Source organism: Rhinoderma darwinii, chromosome 1, assembly GCF_050947455.1.
Source record: "Rhinoderma darwinii isolate aRhiDar2 chromosome 1, aRhiDar2.hap1, whole genome shotgun sequence".
Classification (NCBI taxonomy): domain Eukaryota; kingdom Metazoa; phylum Chordata; class Amphibia; order Anura; family Rhinodermatidae; genus Rhinoderma; species Rhinoderma darwinii.
The window spans coordinates 6,839,422-6,859,419 of NC_134687.1; the positions used below are offsets into that span (position 1 = coordinate 6,839,422).

At 47.2% G+C, this 19,998-nt stretch overlaps 1 protein-coding gene across 1 annotated transcript in view; it reads left to right on the forward strand.

Moving 5' to 3' along the window:
- The window catches only part of SIGLEC1 (sialic acid binding Ig like lectin 1), a 123,542-nt gene that overhangs the window by 56,126 nt on the left and 47,418 nt on the right, over positions 1-19,998 (forward strand). Inside the window, exon 8 of the mRNA XM_075855560.1 lies at positions 18,390-18,644. Within this exon, the coding sequence (XP_075711675.1) occupies positions 18,390-18,644 (255 nt within the window). The remainder of the gene's footprint in view (positions 1-18,389; positions 18,645-19,998) is intronic.

Sequence of the window (19,998 nt, forward strand, 5' to 3'; positions counted from 1 at the left end):
TATTAAATACAGGTCCCAAAACATAAACTAATATACACATATTTGGTATCCATCAATGACAACCTGCACAATAAGTGTTAAGGATCTGCCAGGCACAGCTTCTGTATCTACGCCCATAGGTAATCAGTCTGCACCTGCTTCTATGTCGGTGAGACTGACTCCATCTTCCACCACTCAGGATGGCAGGCTTAGGAGTGGGAGAGCCTATCACAGCCTGGCCAGACGGAGCTAGCTCCCGCCCTCTGTCTATTTATACCTGCCTTTCCTGTTCCTCCTTGCTTGTGATTCTTCTCGTGTGGTTTCCTGGCCCTGCTGCAGCTTCTTGATCTATTTGACCCTGCTTCATATTGATCCTGGCTTACTGACTACTCTCCTGCTCTGCGTTTGGTACCTCGTACACTCCTGGTTTGACTCGGCTTGTTCACTACTCTCCTGCTCTGCGTTTGGCACTTCGTACACTCCTGGTTTGACTCGGCTCGTTCACCACTCTTGTTGCTCACGGTGTTGCCGTGGGCAACTGCCCCTTTTCCCTTGCTTCTGTGTACCCTTGTCTGTTTGTCTGTCGTGCACTTATTGAGCGTAGGGACCGTCGCCCAGTTGTACCCCGTCGCCTAGGGCGGGTCGTTGCAAGTGGCAGGGACTGAGTGGCGGGTAGATTAGGGCTCACTTGTCTGTTTCCTTACCCCCATCATTACATAATCACAAGCCCTCATACCTAGTCTACCCTGGTCCCTCACACTACTATGAACCCCCTTGAGACCCTGGCTCAGCAAATGCAGGGTCTCTCCTTACAGGTCCAGGCCCTGGCTCAGAGGGTCAACCAGCCTGACGCTACCATGGTAGTGCCCCTCACCTCACCTCTTGAACCCCACCTCAAGTTGCCTGACCGGTTCTCAGGGGACCGGAAGACTTTTGTCTCCTTTCGGGAGAGTTGTAAGCTCTATTTTCGCTTAAAGCCCCACTCCTCAGGTTCTGAGAGTCAGCGGGTGGGTATAATTATGTCCCGGCTCCAGGAAGGGCCCCAAGAATGGGCCTTCTCCTTGGCTCCTGACGCCCCTGAACTTTCCTCCGTTGATCTTTTCTTTTCTGCTCTCGGACTCATTTATGACGAGACTGACAAGACTGCCTTTGCCGAGAGTCAGCTGGTGACCTTACGTCAGGGTAAGAGACCTGTGGAGGAGTATTGCTCTGACTTTAGGAAGTGGTGCGTAGCTTCTCGGTGGAATGACCCTACCTTAAGGTGCCAGTTTAGGTTGGGTCTGTCGAACGCCCTGAAAGACCTGCTAGTTAGCTATCCCTCTTCTGACTCCCTAGACCAGGTTATGGCTTTAGCGGTACGACTTGACCGACGTCTCAGGGAACGACGACTTGAACGTTTTTGTGTTTTCTCCACTGACTCCCCCATGATGCCTCCCGAGGTTCCGTTGCTTCGTTCTTCCACGGAAGACTCGGAGGTACCTATGCAACTCGGGGCCTCCGTGTCCCCCCAACAATGTAGAGAGTTCCGCAGGAAGAATGGTCTCTGCTTCTATTGTGGGGATGACAAGCATCAAGTGAACACCTGTCCTAGGCGTAAGAATAAGCAGCCGGAAAACTTCCGCGCCTAAGTGATCATCGGGGAGGTCACTTGGGCGCACAGGTATTTCCCGTAAATATGAAACGTAATAAAATTTTGCTTCCCTTTCAGGTCTCTTTTGGTGGTAGGTCTGCTACCGGCAGTGCCTTCGTGGATTCAGGGTCGTCTGCTAATATCATGTCTGTGGAATTTGCTATGTCTCTAGCTATGCCTTTGATTGATTTGCCTAAACCTGTCCCGGTAGTGGGTATCGACTCCACTCCTCTTGCTAATGGTTATTTTACACAGCATACCCCTGTTTTTGAACTCCTTGTTGGCTCCATGCATTTGGAGCAGTGCTCTGTACTGTTGATGCAGGGATTATCGTCCGATTTGGTTTTAGGTCTTCCCTGGTTGCAGTTGCATAATCCCACGTTTGACTGGAATACTGGGGATCTTACCAAATGGGGTAATGAATGCTTGACGTCATGTTTTTCTGTTAATTCTATTTCTCCCCCTGAGGAGGTGAACACGCTACCTGAGTTTGTTCAGGACTTCGCTGATGTTTTCTCTAAGGAGGCCTCCGAAGTGTTACCTCCTCATAGAGAATACGATTGCGCTATCGATTTGGTACCAGGAGCTAAACTCCCTAAGGGTAGGATATTTAATTTCTCTTGTCCCGAACGTGAAGCCATGAGAGAGTATATCCAGGAATGCCTGGCCAAGGGTTACATTCGCCCCTCTACTTCTCCGGTAGGTGCTGGCTTCTTCTTCGTAGGGAAGAAGGATGGTGGTCTTAGGCCATGCATTGACTACCGCAACTTGAATAAGGTCACTGTTAGGAACCAGTATCCCCTTCCTTTGATTCCTGATCTCTTTAATCAGGTTCAGGGGGCCCAATGGCTCTCTAAGTTTTATCTACGGGGGGCGTATAACCTTATCCGCATCAAAGAGGGGGATGAGTGGAAGACTGCATTTAACACGCCCGAAGGTCATTTCGAATACCTCGTCATGCCCTTTGGGTTGTGTAATGCTCCCGCAGTCTTCCAGAATTTCATAAATGAGATTTTAAGAGATTACCTGGGGGTATTTCTTGTAGTGTACCTTGATGACATACTTGTGTTTTCCAAGGACTGGTCCTCCCACATTGAGCATGTCAGGAAGGTGCTCCAGGTCCTTCGGGAAAACAAACTGTTTGTGAAGACCGAAAAATGTGTGTTTGGGGTGCATGAGATACCATTTTTGGGTCAAATCCTCACTCCTCATGAATTCCGCATGGACCCCGCCAAGGTCCAGGCTGTGGCGGAATGGGTCCAACCTGCCTCCCTGAAGGCGTTACAGTGCTTCTTGGGGTTCGCTAATTATTACAGGAGATTTATTGCTAACTTCTCGGTCATCGCTAAGCCTCTTACGGATATCACTCGCAAAGGTGCTGATCTCCACTGCTGGCCTCCTGAGGCTGTCCAGGCTTTTGAGGTCCTTAAGAAGTGCTTTATCTCGGCCCCGGTGTTGGTTCAGCCCAACCAAATGGAGCCATTTATCATGGAGGTTGACGTGTCCGAGGTGGGAGTGGGGGCTGTCTTGTCCCAGGGTACCAAGTCCCTCACCCATCTCCGTCCCTGTGCCTACTTCTCCAGGAAGTTTTCGCCCACTGAGAGTAATTATGATATTGGCAACCGCGAACTCTTAGCCATTAAATGGGCATTTGAAGAGTGGCACCACTTCCTGGAGGGGGCTAGGCACCAGGTAACGGTCCTTACCGACCACAAGAATCTGGTTTTCCTAGAATCTGCCCGGAGGCTAAACCCGAGACAAGCTCGTTGGGCATTATTTTTTACCAGATTCAACTTTTTGGTTACCTATAGGGCTGGGTTTAAAAATATTAAGGCTGATGCACTGGCGCGTAGCTTCATGGCCAGCCCTCCTTCGGAGGAAGATCCTGCTTGTATTTTGCCTCCAGGTATAATCATTTTTTCTATTGATTCTGATTTAGTTTCGGAAATTGCTGCTGATCAAGGTTCAGCTCCCGGGAACCTTCCTGAGAACAAGCTGTTTGTTCCCCTGCAATTCCGGCTAAGGGTACTTAGGGAAAATCATGACTCCGCACTATCTGGTCATCCAGGAATCCTGGGTACCAAGCACCTCATTACCAGAAACTATTGGTGGCCTGGGTTGCCTAAAGACGTTAAGGCCTACGTCGCGCTTGTGAGATTTGTGCTAGGTCCAAGACTCCCAGGTCCCGACCAGCGGGCTTACTACGTTCTTTGCCCATTCCCCAGAGACCTTGGACCCATATCTCCATGGATTTTATCACCGATTTGCCTCCATCTCAAGGCAAGTCGGTGGTGTGGGTTGTAGTAGACCGCTTCAGTAAGATGTGCCACTTTGTGCCCCTCAAAAAACTACCCAATGCTAAGACGTTAGCTACCTTGTTTGTCAAACACATCCTGCGTCTAAATGGGGTCCCTGTCAATATTGTTTCTGACAGAGGGGTACAATTTGTTTCTTTGTTTTGGAGAGCCTTCTGTAAAAAAGTTGGAGATTGATCTGTCCTTCTCCTCTGCCTTCCATCCTGAAACTAATGGCCAAACTGAGAGGACTAATCAGTCTCTAGAACAATATTTAAGGTCTTTTATCTCTTACTGTCAATATGATTGGGTCTCATTCATTTCCCTCGCCGAATTTTCCCTTAATAACCGGGTCAGTAACTCGTCGGGGGTCTTCCCCCTTTTTCTGTAATTTTGGGTTTAATCCACGGTTCTCCTCCGTTTCACCTGGTAGTTCCAACAATCCCGAAGTAGATGTCGTTCATCAGGAACTGTGCACAGTCTGGGCCCAGGTTCAGAAGAACCTAGAGGCGTCCCAGAGCATACAAAAAACTCAGGCAGATAGAAGATGTTCTGCTAACCCCTTGTTTATGGTCGGGGATCTGGTGTGGCTATCGTCAAAGAACTTGCGCCTTAAAGTCCCGTCCAAGAAGTTTGCTCCCCGGTTTATAGGGCCGTACAAGGTCATTGAAGTCCTCAATCCCGTCTCCTACCGACTGGAGTTGCCCCCATATTTCGAGTACACGACGTGTTTCATGCCTCCCTCCTTAAACGCTGCTCCCCGTCCTTGGCTCCCTCGAGGAAACCTCCTGTCCCCATTCTCACCCCTGAGGGGGTAGAATTCGAGGTGGCCAAGATTGTGGACAGCAAGATGGTCCAAGGCTCCCTCCAGTACTTGGTCCATTGGAGAGGATACGGGCCTGAGGAGAGGACTTAGGTACCCGCCCGGGATGTTCACGCTGGGGTATTGGTCAGGAGGTTCAACCTTCGTTTCCCCAATAAACCAGGTCCATCTAGAAAGGGTCCAGTGGCCCCTCATAAAGGGGGGGGGGTACTGTTAAGGATCTGCCAGGCACAGCTTCTGTATCTACGCCCATAGGTAATCAGTCTGCACCTGCTTCTATGTCGGTGAGACTGACTCCATCTTCCACCACTCAGGATGGCAGGCTTAGGAGTGGGAGAGCCTATCACAGCCTGGCCAGACAGAGCTAGCTCCCGCCCTCTGTCTATTTATACCTGCCTTTCCTGTTCCTCCTTGCTTGTGATTCTTCTCGTGTGGTTTCCTGGCCCTGCTGCAGCTTCTTGATCTATTTGACCCTGCTTCATATTGACCCTGGCTTACTGACTACTCTCCTGCTCTGCGTTTGGTACCTCGTACACTCCTGGTTTGACTCGGCTTGTTCACTACTCTCCTACTCTGCGTTTGGTACTTCGTACACTCCTGGTTTGACTCGGCTCGTTCACCACTCTTGTTGCTCACGGTGTTGCCGTGGGCAACTGCCCCTTTTCCCTTGCTTGTGTGTACCCTTGACTGTTTGTCTGTCGTGCACTTATTGAGCGTAGGGACCGTTGCCCAGTTGTACCCCGTCGCCTAGGGCGGGTCGTTGCAAGTGGCAGGGACTGAGTGGCGGGTAGATTAGGGCTCACTTGTCTGTTTCCTTACCCCCATCATTACAATAAGTTGATAACATCATTTATGATGACCGATGAATGTTGTAAAAAAAGAAGAAGCTTTTTTTTAGCATTTTTGCCAAAATAAAACTTAATACATTTTAAATGCTGATGTATATGTACAAAAATGGCACCTACATAAAGTACAACTCATCTCACACAAAAACAAAGGCTCATACAGCCATGTCGAACACAAAATTAACCAATTGTTTTGGTCCTCAAGGGCAAATTTTTCCAGGTCCTTAAGGGGATTAAAAAAAGATATATTAAAATCTATGACCTGTATCATTTGGGTTATTAGGGTTATGATGGAATTGTAAATGTACCATAAAGGTAGACCATTCAGCTGCTATGGGAAAGGGGGTCTAGCCCTGGTTTGTTCCATCTCCTTTGTTATTGGGTGACAAGTTTCTGTGCGGGGCTCCGCTGTACAAAGGAGCACTATTGTTAGCCGACAAGTGAATTGCGAATTGGCCCAGGTGACATCGAAAGGGCATGGAGGTAATAAAGTCTGGCACCTGGAGGCACAGGTCAACTTTGCCATGGGGTTCCATCTCTTTTATGTATGGCCCAATTATTTTGATTCTGCACCTCCTCAAAAAGATCAGATTTTCTTGAGAGATTTGTCACAATCAGAAGTTGTAGGGTCCAATCATGATGACGGGTGTAAATGCAGAATATAGCAGCAAATGTAAAGACAATTGTAAAAGAGAAAAGGATTTATTAAAGAAATAGATATTATGGATTTTAAACTGTTGAGGATCACACGCCATGAATGTACGGAGTGTGGGCTTGGGCTTTAAACCTGTCAATTTACAGCACAAAATTAAAACTCGGGAGCAGGTCAGAAGCTGGTTGGGTGTTGAGCTGTCAGGGACGGCAGGGAAACCTGTTGTTTAACCACTTCTGCATTCTGAGTTTTAGTTTACACAGCACCCTTGTTGTTGCTGGGTTTTTTTTTTCATTTAATGTATGTAATTTTTAAAACGTAACATATTTCTAATACATTTTCATTAAAAATGTTGCTTAATTTTAAATATGCAGCTACTATGTATTTACTTTAAATAGAGGCTGTATATAGTCACTGGACTGACAGCTTGGCTAAAAATTGCTCCTGTGGGTCTCGGACAGTTTATCAGACCCTAATTACCGATCAAGTCTAAGTTGATCAACTTAGTTTTCATCTGTATAATACATATATAAACTACATAATATATATGTATAAAATACATCCTCAAAACAGGGTCAATTGACTCCAGGAATTTATTTTTTCATAGGTGAAAAATGGTATATAGTAAAATTGGTTCTTATCTGTCGATTTAACAAACAGGTCAGTATAAAACTGACCATTGCTAAGGGATCGTAGTATCACAGAAATTTACCTTGTTAGGTCTATGTGTACCAGTAAGACTAATTTTAGTAGGGTACAAATTTAGCTTAGTTACAAATGCTTCCAGGGAGTCAACGACACCCTGCCATTCTGAAAACACGTCATCGATGTAGCACCACCGCACCAAAATTTACATCGGAAAATATAAAACTACGTTCATAATTGTCCATATACATGTTTGTGTAAGTCAGAGCAACATTGCTCCCCATCTCTGTCCCTTGGGTCTGTAGAAAAAAATCCTCCTCAAAAAGAAAATAATTCTTATGCAAAATATTATATATATATATATATATATATATATATATATATATATATATATATATATATATATATATATATATATTGAAAACTATATTTTTATAAGAAAAGGTTTGAAAAAACAAAATAAGTCTGGCCAGTTAAATTGCTGAAAAGTGTTTGGTCATTTAGGGCTTAAATGTCACACTATACAAGGATTATGGGGAAATAATGTTCTACATACAAAATGATTGCTATTCCATTATAAATGTTCTTTTCTCAGTTGACTCAAAGTGTTCACATGAATTTCAAAATGAAATTTAAAAAAAATTAAAAAAAATATCTCAGTGCACAAGAAGTGAAAGTTTGACTCTGGCATAAAGTAAATCATATTGTGTTCTTTTTTTTATTAATGAGAAATGAAACTCAGTTACGATAAAAAAAAATTCCCTTTATATGCTGACTTCATGGATTTATTTTCCAGCTGCAGAAATGTTAATTATTCATCGAGTGAGATGTCAACTAGAAAATACATTCTCCAATGAAAGGATCAGTTAATATAAATAAAAGGCTTTAGATAAAAGAGCTACTAATAACATGCGGGCTAAATGATAAAAGAGAGGCCAAAAGGCCTCCACCCTCTGGGGGTCTTCTTCACTGCTCCTAAAGGGTAACTAAACGTTCAACAAACTTCTGACATGTCATAGTGACATGTCAGAAGTTTTTATTGGTGGGGGTCCAAGCACTGAGACGCCCACCAATCGCTAACTAAGCGGCAGAAGTACTTGTGTGAGCGCTCAGCCACTTGTATCGGTATACGGACTCAATAGAAAGTCTATGAGCCCGTACTCCGATACATCGGCTTCCCAGAAAAAGCCGAACAGACACGAAGCGGCTGAGCGCTCACACGAGGGCTTAAGCTGCTTAGTTCTAGCGATTGGTAGGGGTCTCTGTACTCGGACCCCCACCAGTCCAAACTTCTGACATGTCTCGATGACATGTCAGAAGTTTGTCAAACATTTAGCTACACTTTAAAGGGTAACTAAACGTTCAACAAACTTCTGACATGTCATGACATGGAGACCCCCACCAATCGCTAAAACGAAGCGGCTTAGTTTCTGTTCGGCTTTTTTTGGAAATCAATGTAGTGGTGTATGGGCTCATTTATTTCTGGTATAAGCCAAACAGAAACGAAGCGGCTCAGCGCTCACACGAGCGCTTCTGCCGCTTAGTTTTAGCAATTGGTGGGGGTCTCAGTGCTCGGACCCCCACCAATCAAAACTTCTGACATGTCACTATGACATGTCAGAAGTTTGTTGAAGGTTTAGTTACCCTTTAAAGGTGTGCAGTAGACACTATGATATTATTGTGCTGTATGGTAGGATTGTTTGAGCACTATTTTTGCATGGTGTTAGGGTATTATTTTGGCACTACTTAAGTTTGGTCAGTCATGGGCAAACTTAGGGGGTTTCCTAGTACCTAGAAAACCCCTCTGAACAATTTTGGAGAAAACATTAAATATATAATATTAACCCCTTAAGTAGGTGGCCTAGTCTTGGCCTTAAGAACGCAACATTTAGGTTTTTTTTTTTTCGTTTTTTCATCTTTTTTATTTCACTGTCCACATGGCCGTAGAAGGCCTTATTTTTGTGGGATGAGTTGTATTTCTTAATGACACCATTTCAGGGTACATATAATGTATTAAATAACTTAATTTTTTAAGGGGGAAAGGGGTAATCAAAAAAATATATATAGCCAGAGCTGAAATTATAATTCTCCTCGATGCTGAGATCAAATAACCAAGCATACCCTGCCTGTTCAGTGTCTGTAAAGGGATGGATATTGGAAAGTGTTGCCTTAGCACCAGGCACTACACAATAACCTCATATAGGGAACTTTTTAAACTCAGCTGAGCTGTAAGGGGTGGAAAGGCATATCTTGAAGCTCCTGAGTAGAGATGAGCGAACTTATGAAAAGTTCGGTTCGGCAAGTTCGCCGAATTTCGTGCAAAAGTTCGATTCGGACCGAACTAGTTCTGACCGAACCTGTAATACAAGAAAGCCCCTAAAAATCGTGTATAACACTGTTTTAAAGCCCTAGAAGCCCTGTATAACACTCTTAGGTCACCCATGAGTGTATCCAAGTACTTTTGAGCTGTCTTTAATGCAAAGTTGGTGTCAAAGTTACGCCAACATGTATGGCTCTAGGAAAACGGATGGGACACGGAGATAACTAACAGAAACCACTGCACTTGTGCATGTTGTATGCTTAATGCATTGTTAAAAAAGGTACAAAAATTTACCATTTTAGGCGGCTGATGCCTGCCAGGGTTCATACATATAAGGTGGTAAAAGAAGAAGCAATGGCTTTTGACAAGCCCTCCAAAAATTGACCCTTTTTATTGGCAGATGCCTGCCGGGGTTCATCCATACATGGATGTAAAAGCAACAAGCAATGGCTTTTCACAAGCCCTCCAAAAATTGACCCTTTTTATTGGCAGATGCCTGCCGGGGTTCTTCCATACATTGATGTAAAAGCAACAATCAATGGCTTTTCACAAGCCCTCCAAAAATTTACCCTTTTTATTGGCAGATGCCTGCCGGGGTTCTTCCATACATGGATGTAAAAGCATTAAAGCAACAAGCAATGGCTTTTGACAAGCCCTCCAAAAATTGACCCTTTTTATTGGCAGATGCCTGCCGGGGTTCTTCCATACATTGATGTAAAAGCATTAAAGCAACAAGCAATGGCTTTTCACAAGCCCTCCAAAAATTGACCCTTTTTATTGGCAGATGCCTGCCGGGGTTCTTCCATACATGGATGTAAAAGCATTAAAGCAACAAGCAATGGCTTTTGACAAGCCCTCCAAAAATTGACCCTTTTTATTGGCAGATGCCTGCCGGGGTTCTTCCATACATGGATGTAAAAGCATTAAAGCAACAAGCAATGGCTTTTCACAAGCCCTCCAAAAATTGACCCTTTTTATTGGCAGATGCCTGCCGGGGTTCTTCCATACATGGATGTAAAAGCATTAAAGCAACAAGCAATGGCTTTTCACAAGCCCTCCAAAAATTGACCCTTTTTATTGGCAGATGCCTGCCGGGGTTCTTCCATACATGGATGTAAAAGCAACAAGCAATGGCTTTTCACAAGCCCTCCAAAAATTGACCCTTTTTATTGGCAAGGGTGAGTAGTAGCAGCACATTAAAAGACACTGGACGACAGTCACAGGACAAAGCCCTGTGGTGGGGCAGGCCTGCTTGTAGCAGACGGGTGGCAGTGGAGGTTTATTGGTGGTAGTAGTCGAGGTAGCCAACACAGACAGCAAGGGTGCAAGCAGTAGTAGCAGTAGTAGCAGCACATTAAAAAAAGAGACTGGACAGTCACAGGAGGACATAGCCCTGTGGTGGGGCAGGCCTCAGGCCTGCTTGTAGCAGACGGCAGTGGAGGTGTATTGGTGGTAGTAGAGGTAGACTAGCCAACACAGACAGCAAGGGTGGTAGACTGGTAGTAGCAGCAGCACATTAAAAAAAGAGACTGGACGACAGTCACAGGACATAGCCCTGTGGTGGGGTAGGCCTGCTTGTAGCAGACGGGCGGCAGTGTAGGTGTATTGGTGGTATTAGAGGTAGCCAACACAGACAGCAAGGGTGCAAGCAGTAGTAGCAGTAGTAGCAGCACATTAAAAAAAGAGACTGGACAGTCAGAGGAGGGCAAAGCCCTGTGGTGGGGCAGGCCTCAGGCCTGCTTGTAGCAGACGGCAGTGGAGGTGTATTGGTGGTAGTAGAGGTAGACTAGCCAACACAGACAGCAAGGGTGGTAGGACTGGTAGTAGCAGCAGCACATTAAAAAAAGAGACTGGACGACAGTCACAGGACATAGCCCTGTGGTGGGGTAGGCCTGCTTGTAGCAGACGGGCGGCAGTGTAGGTGTATTGGTGGTATTAGAGGTAGCCAACACAGACAGCAAGGGTGCAAGCAGTAGTAGCAGTAGTAGCAGCACATTAAAAAAAAGAGACTGGACAGTCACAGGAGGACAAAGCCCTGTGGTGGGGCAGGCCTCAGGCCTGCTTGTAGCAGACGGGCGGCAGTGGAGGTGTATTGGTGGTAGTAGCCGAGGTAGCCAACACAGACAGCAAGGGTGCAAGCAGTAGTAGCAGTAGTAGCAGCACATTAAAAAAAGAGACTGGACAGTCAGAGGAGGACAAAGCCCTGTGGTGGGGCAGGCCTCAGGCCTGCTTGTAGCAGACGGGCGGCAGTGGAGGTGTATTGGTGGTAGTAGTCGAGGTAGCCAACACAGACAGCAAGGGTGCAAGCAGTAGTAGCAGTAGTAGCAGCACATTAAAAAAAGAGACTGGACAGTCAGAGGAGGGCAAAGCCCTGTGGTGGGGCAGGCCTCAGGCCTGCTTGTAGCAGACGGGCGGCAGTGGAGGTGTATTGGTGGTAGTAGTCGAGGTAGCCAACACAGACAGCAAGGGTGCAAGCAGTAGTAGCAGTAGTAGCAGCACATTAAAAAAAGAGACTGGACAGTCAGAGGAGGGCAAAGCCCTGTGGTGGGGCAGGCCTCAGGCCTGCTTGTAGCAGACGGGCGGCAGTGGAGGTGTATTGGTGGTAGTAGTCGAGGTAGCCAACACAGACAGCAAGGGTGCAAGCAGTAGTAGCAGTAGTAGCAGCACATTAAAAAAAGAGACTGGACAGTCAGAGGAGGACAAAGCCCTGTGGTGGGGCAGGCCTCAGGCCTGCTTGTAGCAGACGGGCGGCAGTGGAGGTGTATTGGTGGTAGTAGTCGAGGTAGCCAACACAGACAGCAAGGGTGCAAGCAGTAGTAGCAGTAGTAGCAGCACATTAAAAAAAGAGACTGGACAGTCAGAGGAGGGCAAAGCCCTGTGGTGGGGCAGGCCTCAGGCCTGCTTGTAGCAGACGGGCGGCAGTGGAGGTGTATTGGTGGTAGTAGTCGAGGTAGCCAACACAGACAGCAAGGGTGCAAGCAGTAGTAGCAGTAGTAGCAGCACATTAAAAAAAGAGACTGGAGAGTCACAGGACAAAGCCCTCTGGTGGGGCAGGCCTGCTTGTAGCAGACGGCACTGGGGTGGATTGGTGGTAGAAGTAGTAGCAGCTGCAGCACCAACAGCGGCACATTAAAAAAAGAGTGGACAGGACAGAATCCCATAGTAGCAGGCGGCAGTAGCAGGCGGCAGCAGCAGCAGCAATGTAAGATCTAATCAGTGGCATCAGGCACAGGGGTTTTAAAATCCTCACCGATCCACGCTTGATTCATTTTCAGAAACGTGAGATTTTCCAAGCTGTTGGCGGACAATCTTGTTCGCGTAGGGGTGACGAAGCCCCCTGCTGCGCTGAATACCCTCTCTGACGCTACACTGGAGGGTGGACAAGACAGTACACCCATGGCAAACTGGGCCAGTTCTTGCCAATGATCCAATCTGCTGACCCAGAAGTCCATGGGGTCTGGGATCAGCATTTCTGACGGAGAAAGGGCACAGTCCAAGTACGAGTGAACCTGGTTGTTTAGGTGCTGCACCTGGAGATGGTGAACATCCCTTTGGTGACTACGATGTGTGTCAGGTCGTGGTATTGGATGTAAAAATGTTGTCATCATATTTTCCAAACTGAATTGGCTGCTGCTGCTGCTGCCGCTGCTGCCACGGCTGCCGCCTATTGCAGAGGTAGCTCTGCCAGAGGCGGTGGAACGATGAGACAGTGGGGAGCGGAGAGTGGCCCCCCGGTCAGACATGCTTGCAGCGGGTGTCTGCCGTTTGAAAGCCATGACAAGCTGGCTGCATAGCTTCTCTCTATAATAAGCCAATTTTGCCTCCCTCTCGGAAGGCGCAAAAAACTCCCCCATTCTGGCTTTATACCGAGGGTCTAAAAGTGTGGCTATCCAGTAGTCATCTCTTTGCTTCATGCTAACAATACGACAGTCAGCGCGCAAGTAACGAAGCATACAGCTCGCCATCCTGGCCAGCGTTTCAGAGGGCCCGGTTGGTTCCATCTCCGCCCCATACTGCCATGGTTGTCCATCATCAAGGTCGTCGTCAGACTCGTCATCACCACCATCACTGTCATGTTGTGCGGCTGCCTCGTCCCCTATCCCTTCCTGTGATTCCATCTCCAAATCCAGCTCCTCTTCAGGTCCTGTTTCCTCATCCTCCTCCTCCTCCTCAACATCCATAGCCAGATGTGATCCTTCCTCCATCCTTTGCTGAATCATCGCTGTGAGCGTTTGCTCCATAATGAATATCAGCGGCATAACATCGTTCATTCCGCTAGCGTCACGGCTCACAAATCGTGTGGCCTCTTCAAAGGGCCTCAAAACGCGACATGCGTCTCTAACCAGCTGCCAGTGCCTGAGCTCGAAATTACACTGGCTCCAAACGCTGCCCGTCTGTTGCATCAGGAAATCATTCACGGCTTTCCGCTGTTCGTACAGACGGTCCAACATGTGCAGGGTGGAATTCCATCGTGTTGGAACGTCGCAAATCAGGCTGTGTTCTGGGAGATTGTTTTGACGCTGCAAGTCCAGGAGGGCGTGCTTAAATGCATACGAACGTCTAAAGCGAACGCAAACCCTCCTGGACATGGCCAGCACACCCTTCAAACCAACATATGACTTTAAGAAGCGTGTTATGACCAGATTGATCACATGTGCCATGCAAGGAGCGTGTGTCAGGTGACCTAGACGCAGTGCAGCCACAACGTTCTTGCCGTTATCAGAGACAACATTGCCCAGTGTGAGTTTCAGAGGAGACAGCCAGCGTGCGATTTCCTCCTTGATGCACAGCAGCAGCTCCTGCCCTGTGTGGCTTTTCTCGCCCAGGCTCAGCAGGTGTAAGACAGCGTTGTGGCGCTTCACCTTGCACCTATGAAAAGAGGAGGGAGGAGGAGTGGAAGATACGATGTGTCCTGTCGGGGACGGGAAGACCTCCAAGGAGGAAGGCAAGGAGGAGGAGGAGGAGTAGGAGGAGAAGGATGGTAGGCGCCTGGTGTCCGGAGTTGAACTAGAAACATACAAGCGTGGAGGTGGTAATTCCTGGCATTGCTGCGGTGGTGCATCGGACTGCAAAATATTGACCCAGTGGGCCGTGAAAGACATGTACTGTCCCTGCCCATAGTTGCTGCTCCACGTGTCGACGGTGGCATGTACCCTGCTGCACACGGATAATTGCAAGGACTGGCACACCTTTTCCTCCACATGCTTGTGCAAGGCAGGGACAGCTGTTTTGGAGAAGTAATGTCGGCTAGGTATTCGCCACCTAGGCTGAGCGCACGCCATCAATTGCTTGAAGCCGGCGGAGTCGACCAGGTGGTACGGCAGCGACTGCACCACCAACAACTTTGCCAGGTGTGAATTAAGCCGCACGACAAGTGGATGACTGGGTATATATTGTTGCTTATTGGACAACGATTCCGTAATGGATAACTGACGGGACATAGGAGGAGCACTAGATGACAGTGATGATGATGATGACAACGACATGGTGGATAAGGCCTGGCTACTACTTAGATGACAGGGACTCGGAGCAGCAGCAGCAGCGGAAGAGGGGTCTTCATTAGATGTACATGATGGTGGGGCATGTTGATTGTCCCACATGGCCTTGTGATGCCGTTCCATGTGTTTACGTAGAGCAGTAGTTCCTACATTGCTGCCCTGCCCACGCCTTACTTTCTGCTTGCAGATACGGCACTGTGCCATGTTTTCCTCCTCTGGGAAGGTACAGAAAAATTGCCACACGGCAGAGTACCGTAAAGAGGTAGTACCACGTCCACCACCACCACCACCACCACCACAACCACCCGAGCTTGCCCCTTGTCTGGCAGGCTTTTTTCGGGAACCTACACCAGCATCTGTGTCGCCGTCACCGGCTCCTGAGCTGACCCTACCGCTGCAACGTTTTGCAGATTGACTTCTGCCCCTACCTCGGCTTGGCTGTTTATCACATCCAGTGCCGCCACTACTACCCTCCTCCTCTGACGCCGTCATCACCTCGTCACCTGGTTCCCACGTCCTGTCTAAAACAACATCATCATCATAGCCTTCCTCATCATCCCCGCCACTTCTGTCACTGTGTTGTGAATGTGATGTGACATCATGGCGGGCTCCATGCCCCCCCTCATTACTGCGTCTGCCACCACGGCTACCACCACCAACACCCCCACTACCGCAGCTATGCGTCTCGGTCACCGCTTCCACCTCCACCACCGCCGCAACACACTCCGTTGGCTGACTCGCGGAAAACAAATCATCATCATCACTATGTTGTTCAGTATCTTCCTTCGCACCCGAGGAGATGTCTCTTAGGACTCTCAGGAAAGATGGCTTCCCGCTAGGAAGGGGGAGCGAAGACATAGATGATGGAATGGAAACGCTAGAAATACCTATATTACTACTGTCACCGTGCCAAGGAACTGTAGAGGATCTGGAATCCAACGAAACCTGGCTTGAAGCCAGATCGTCAGAGTCTTCCTGCTGAGATGACCGCGAGCCAGCCAACCAGTCCACAATGGCCGTATTGTCTAAAGTAACCCGCCCACCGGAGGAGATGGACAAGTCTGGCTTGCTGATACTACTACTAGCAGGCACATGGCAGCTGCTACTAGTGGAACTGGGCACATGTCTTGTGCCACAAATGCTGCTACTGGGTCTGGCACCAACAGATCCAACATTTGGACTGGAAGAGGAGACGGCATGGGTGTTTCTTCCTCTACCCCGTCCTTTCACAACCTTTTTTTTCCCAGACATTTCAGAGCCCCTTTTAAAAGCGTATTCACACACGGACACTGGCTTGGCAAATGGCAATGAATGAGAATTTCAATCAGCCTCGCTGCAGTGCACTCAGGGAATGCTGGGCCTTGTAGTACTACTAGGCTGCCTGTATGGCAAGTTGGATTGTTATCCTGTTAATAACGGCCAGGGATGAGCCCCTTTTAAAAGCGTGTTCACACACGGACACTGGCTTGGCAAATGGCAATGAATGAGAATTTCAATCAGCCTCGCTGCAGTGCACTCAGGGAATGCTGGGCCTTGTAGTACTACTAGGCTGCCTGTATGGCAAGTTGGATTGTTATCCTGTTAATAACGGCCAGGGATGAGCCCCATTTAAAAGCGTGTTCACACACGGACACTGGCTTGGCAAATGGCAATGAATGAGAATTTCAATCAGCCTCGCTGCAGTGCACTCAGGGAATGCTGGGCCTTGTAGTACTACTACTACCACTACTACAAAGGCTGCCTGTATTGCAAGTTGGATGCAATGGGGATGAGCCCCTTCTAAAAGCGTATTCACACACGGACACTGGCTTGGCAAATGGCAATGAATGAGAATTTCAATCAGCCTCGCTGCAGTGCACTCAGGGAATGCTGGGCCTTGTAGTACTACTAGGCTGCCTGTATGGCAAGTTGGATTGTTATCCTGTTAATAACGGCCAGGGATGAGCCCCTTTTAAAAGCGTGTTCACACACGGACACTGGCTTGGCAAATGGCAATGAATGAGAATTTCAATCAGCCTCGCTGCAGTGCACTCAGGGAATGCTGGGCCTTGTAGTACTACTACTACCACTACTACAAAGGCTGCCTGTATTGCAAGTTGGATGCAATGGGGATGAGCCCCTTCTAAAAGCGTATTCACACACGGACACTGGCTTGGCAAATGGCAATGAATGAGAATTTCAATCAGCCTCGCTGCAGTGCACTCAGGGAATGCTGGGCCTTGTAGTACTACTAGGCTGCCTGTATGGCAAGTTGGATTGTTATTCCAGGGATGAGCCCCTTTTAAAAGCGTATTCACACACGGACACTGGCTTGGCAAATGGCAATGAATGAGAATTTCAATCAGCCTCGCTGCAGTGCACTCAGGGAATGCTGGGCCTTGTAGTACTACTAGGCTGCCTGTATGGCAAGTTGGATTGTTATCCTGTTAATAACGGCCAGGGATGAGCCCCTTTTAAAAGCGTGTTCACACACGGACACTGGCTTGGCAAATGGCAATGAATGAGAATTTCAATCAGCCTCGCTGCAGTGCACTCAGGGAATGCTGGGCCTTGTAGTACTACTAGGCTGCCTGTATGGCAAGTTGGATTGTTATCCTGTTAATAACGGCCAGGGATGAGCCCCTTTTAAAAGCGTGTTCACACACGGACACTGGCTTGGCAAATGGCAATGAATGAGAATTTCAATCAGCCTCGCTGCAGTGCACTCAGGGAATGCTGGGCCTTGTAGTACTACTACTACCACTACTACAAAGGCTGCCTGTATTGCAAGTTGGATGCAACGGGGATGAGCCCCTTATAAAAGCGTATTCACACACTGGTTGAGTAGTGAGTAGTGGATGAGCCCCTTCGATTTCTGAATTCCTGCCTTTTAGATTCCTAAAGCTTTCCCTTACTGCAAAGAGATGCTATCCCTACAGCTCCTGTCTGTAAAATGGCCGCTGAGCTCCGTGCATAGACTTTTATTGCAGGCTTGAGCCCGCCCCTATGCTGCCTCCCGATTGGCTGGGAGAGCCGTTTGCAAGGCATTATGGGGTAGCCTGATGTCAGGTGATCTTCTGTAATCCTCCATTTTAGATGTAACATGTGGCAGGCGCCAAAATGTAGCCGGGTTCGGTCAAAACGGGTTCGGCCGAACCCGGTAAAGTTCGGATTCGCTGCGAACCGAACTTTTCCTGAAGTTCGGACCGAAACCGGGTTCGGTTGTCCCGGTTCGCTCATCTCTACTCCTGAGCCTCGGTGCAAAATCTGTAACAGGGTCCCCCACCTACTATATGACATGTATAATACCAGTGTCTTCTTAGGTGGCAAAGGACCTTTTGGGCCCACTCAGGCACCAGGTCATGGTTTCTACCTCCACAGCTCTTAGAGCTACTTTCCTGAAGGGATGTGTTTACTAACAAGCTTATTGACAGTTTCCAATGCCTATCAGAAAAATTATGAATGCAGCTCTGGAGTATACTACTTTAAGTTAGGATCATGTCCACTAACATATAACTCGATATTCTGGGCATTATATACAGTGTGCTGAACAAATAGGGAATAGTTGTTATAGATTATTAATATCCAATGGAAATGATGAAATATTCATAAATTATTAGTTAATGCTTATGAATCCCACATCTTGTCAGGTGATTAGAGTTTTATGGGTGTTGAATATACTACTATGACTTATTAGTTTATTAGTTTTGTTTTATTTCTACAGCTGCAATGTCCGTGGTTTCTCCTTCACCAAATATCAAAGAAGGGTTGATGATGACCCTGACATGTGAGGTTCCGGGCGCCAGGCCTGATGAACTTCACTACAGCTGGTTCAAGAACGACGTCTGGATAAAAGAAAGTTCATTGAGATCTCTCAGCTTCCCGGGAGTTTCCATCAGTGATGCCGGTTATTATTACTGCAAGGTGCAAAATGACAAAGGCAGCGATACATCCGCCCCCGTCCTAATAAATGTGATGTGTGAGTCTACGTTAACCCTTTATTTACCATACGTGTTGTTATATTGAGTCAGGGCCTTCAGTTTAAACACAGGAGACATTCTTCTTCTACTTTTCGTGAAGAATTCTTTCTCACGTCTGGAGGTTGATTTTGGTTCTTTACCATAATGATGTTTTAACAATGTATTGAACTTTATGTAAACAGCAGAGTTTTAGCCTGGAAGTGAATTTCTTCTTTTTAAAGGAATTCTCTCATAAAGACATCCCCTTTTCAAAAAGAAATTAGCTGATCATGTCCCGGTCTGGTCTGGCTTCCTTCACTCCTCCCTTACCAATTAGCTGCTATTGCCAGGTGGAAGCCGCTTTAGAATTACATGCTGACCGTTCAAACGAATGGCCCGCTGTAGTGCAGGATGCATGTACCGGGTCCGCCAGAGCATGTAGAGAACTGTTCTGGCAAGTGGCGGACGGTCCTCTATGACCTCCATATGCCCTAATATGTGAGTAAAGGTGTCGTCTGACAGCTATTTCTCCCGACACCACCATAAACATGCACGCTCGGCCAACAGCTATTCCTTTCAACTTCATCATAAACATGCACGCTCGGCCAACAGCTATTCCTTTCAACTTCATCATAAACATGCACGCGCAGCTCGGCCAGAGGGGAATAAGTCAGAGGGGTTTGGAAAGGGGTTTAGCTCACGCGGAAACAAAGAATGGGCATGTTGATATCCAACATGTCCGATCCTTCTTTCTCCCAATATCTGCTGTTGGGAAAAAGCCTGGAAAACACCATACACACTAGTTTTTTTGGCTAATTTATCTAGTAAGACATCTACGTAGCTTATGAGTATACGGATGTAGCCATCTTTAACTTGACTCTGATCACTTGCTGCAGCGTGATATCATACAACAACATCCATTGAAAAGTAATTGAAAATGTCAAGATAAGAGAACTAGCCACTGTTTATTTAATGCGTTAAAAGTCAAGATAAAGACGACTACATCTGTAGTAACTTTAATTCTGATTGATTTCTTTATTAAATGATATATCTGTATAACAGTCAGAACATCATTTTTCAGATATAAATCCCCAAATCCTCCGCATTAGAGCTAAATGATAAAATTCTGTCAGCCAGCGGTCCCCAGTAGGGGGAGCTTAGGAGCTGACTGTTTTATTATAGTGTACATCATATAAACACTATGCAGTGAGCTCCCCCACAAGGCAGGGTTGCCAACCAACTGGAAATTTATAGCCAGTCATTAAAAAAAATAGGGGAATTTTTTTCCAGTCTCTGTAAAAAAAACCTGATCTGTTCGTGATTTTTATGAAGCTGTAGAAGTTTGCGCAGATCTCAGTAATACTAACTAATACG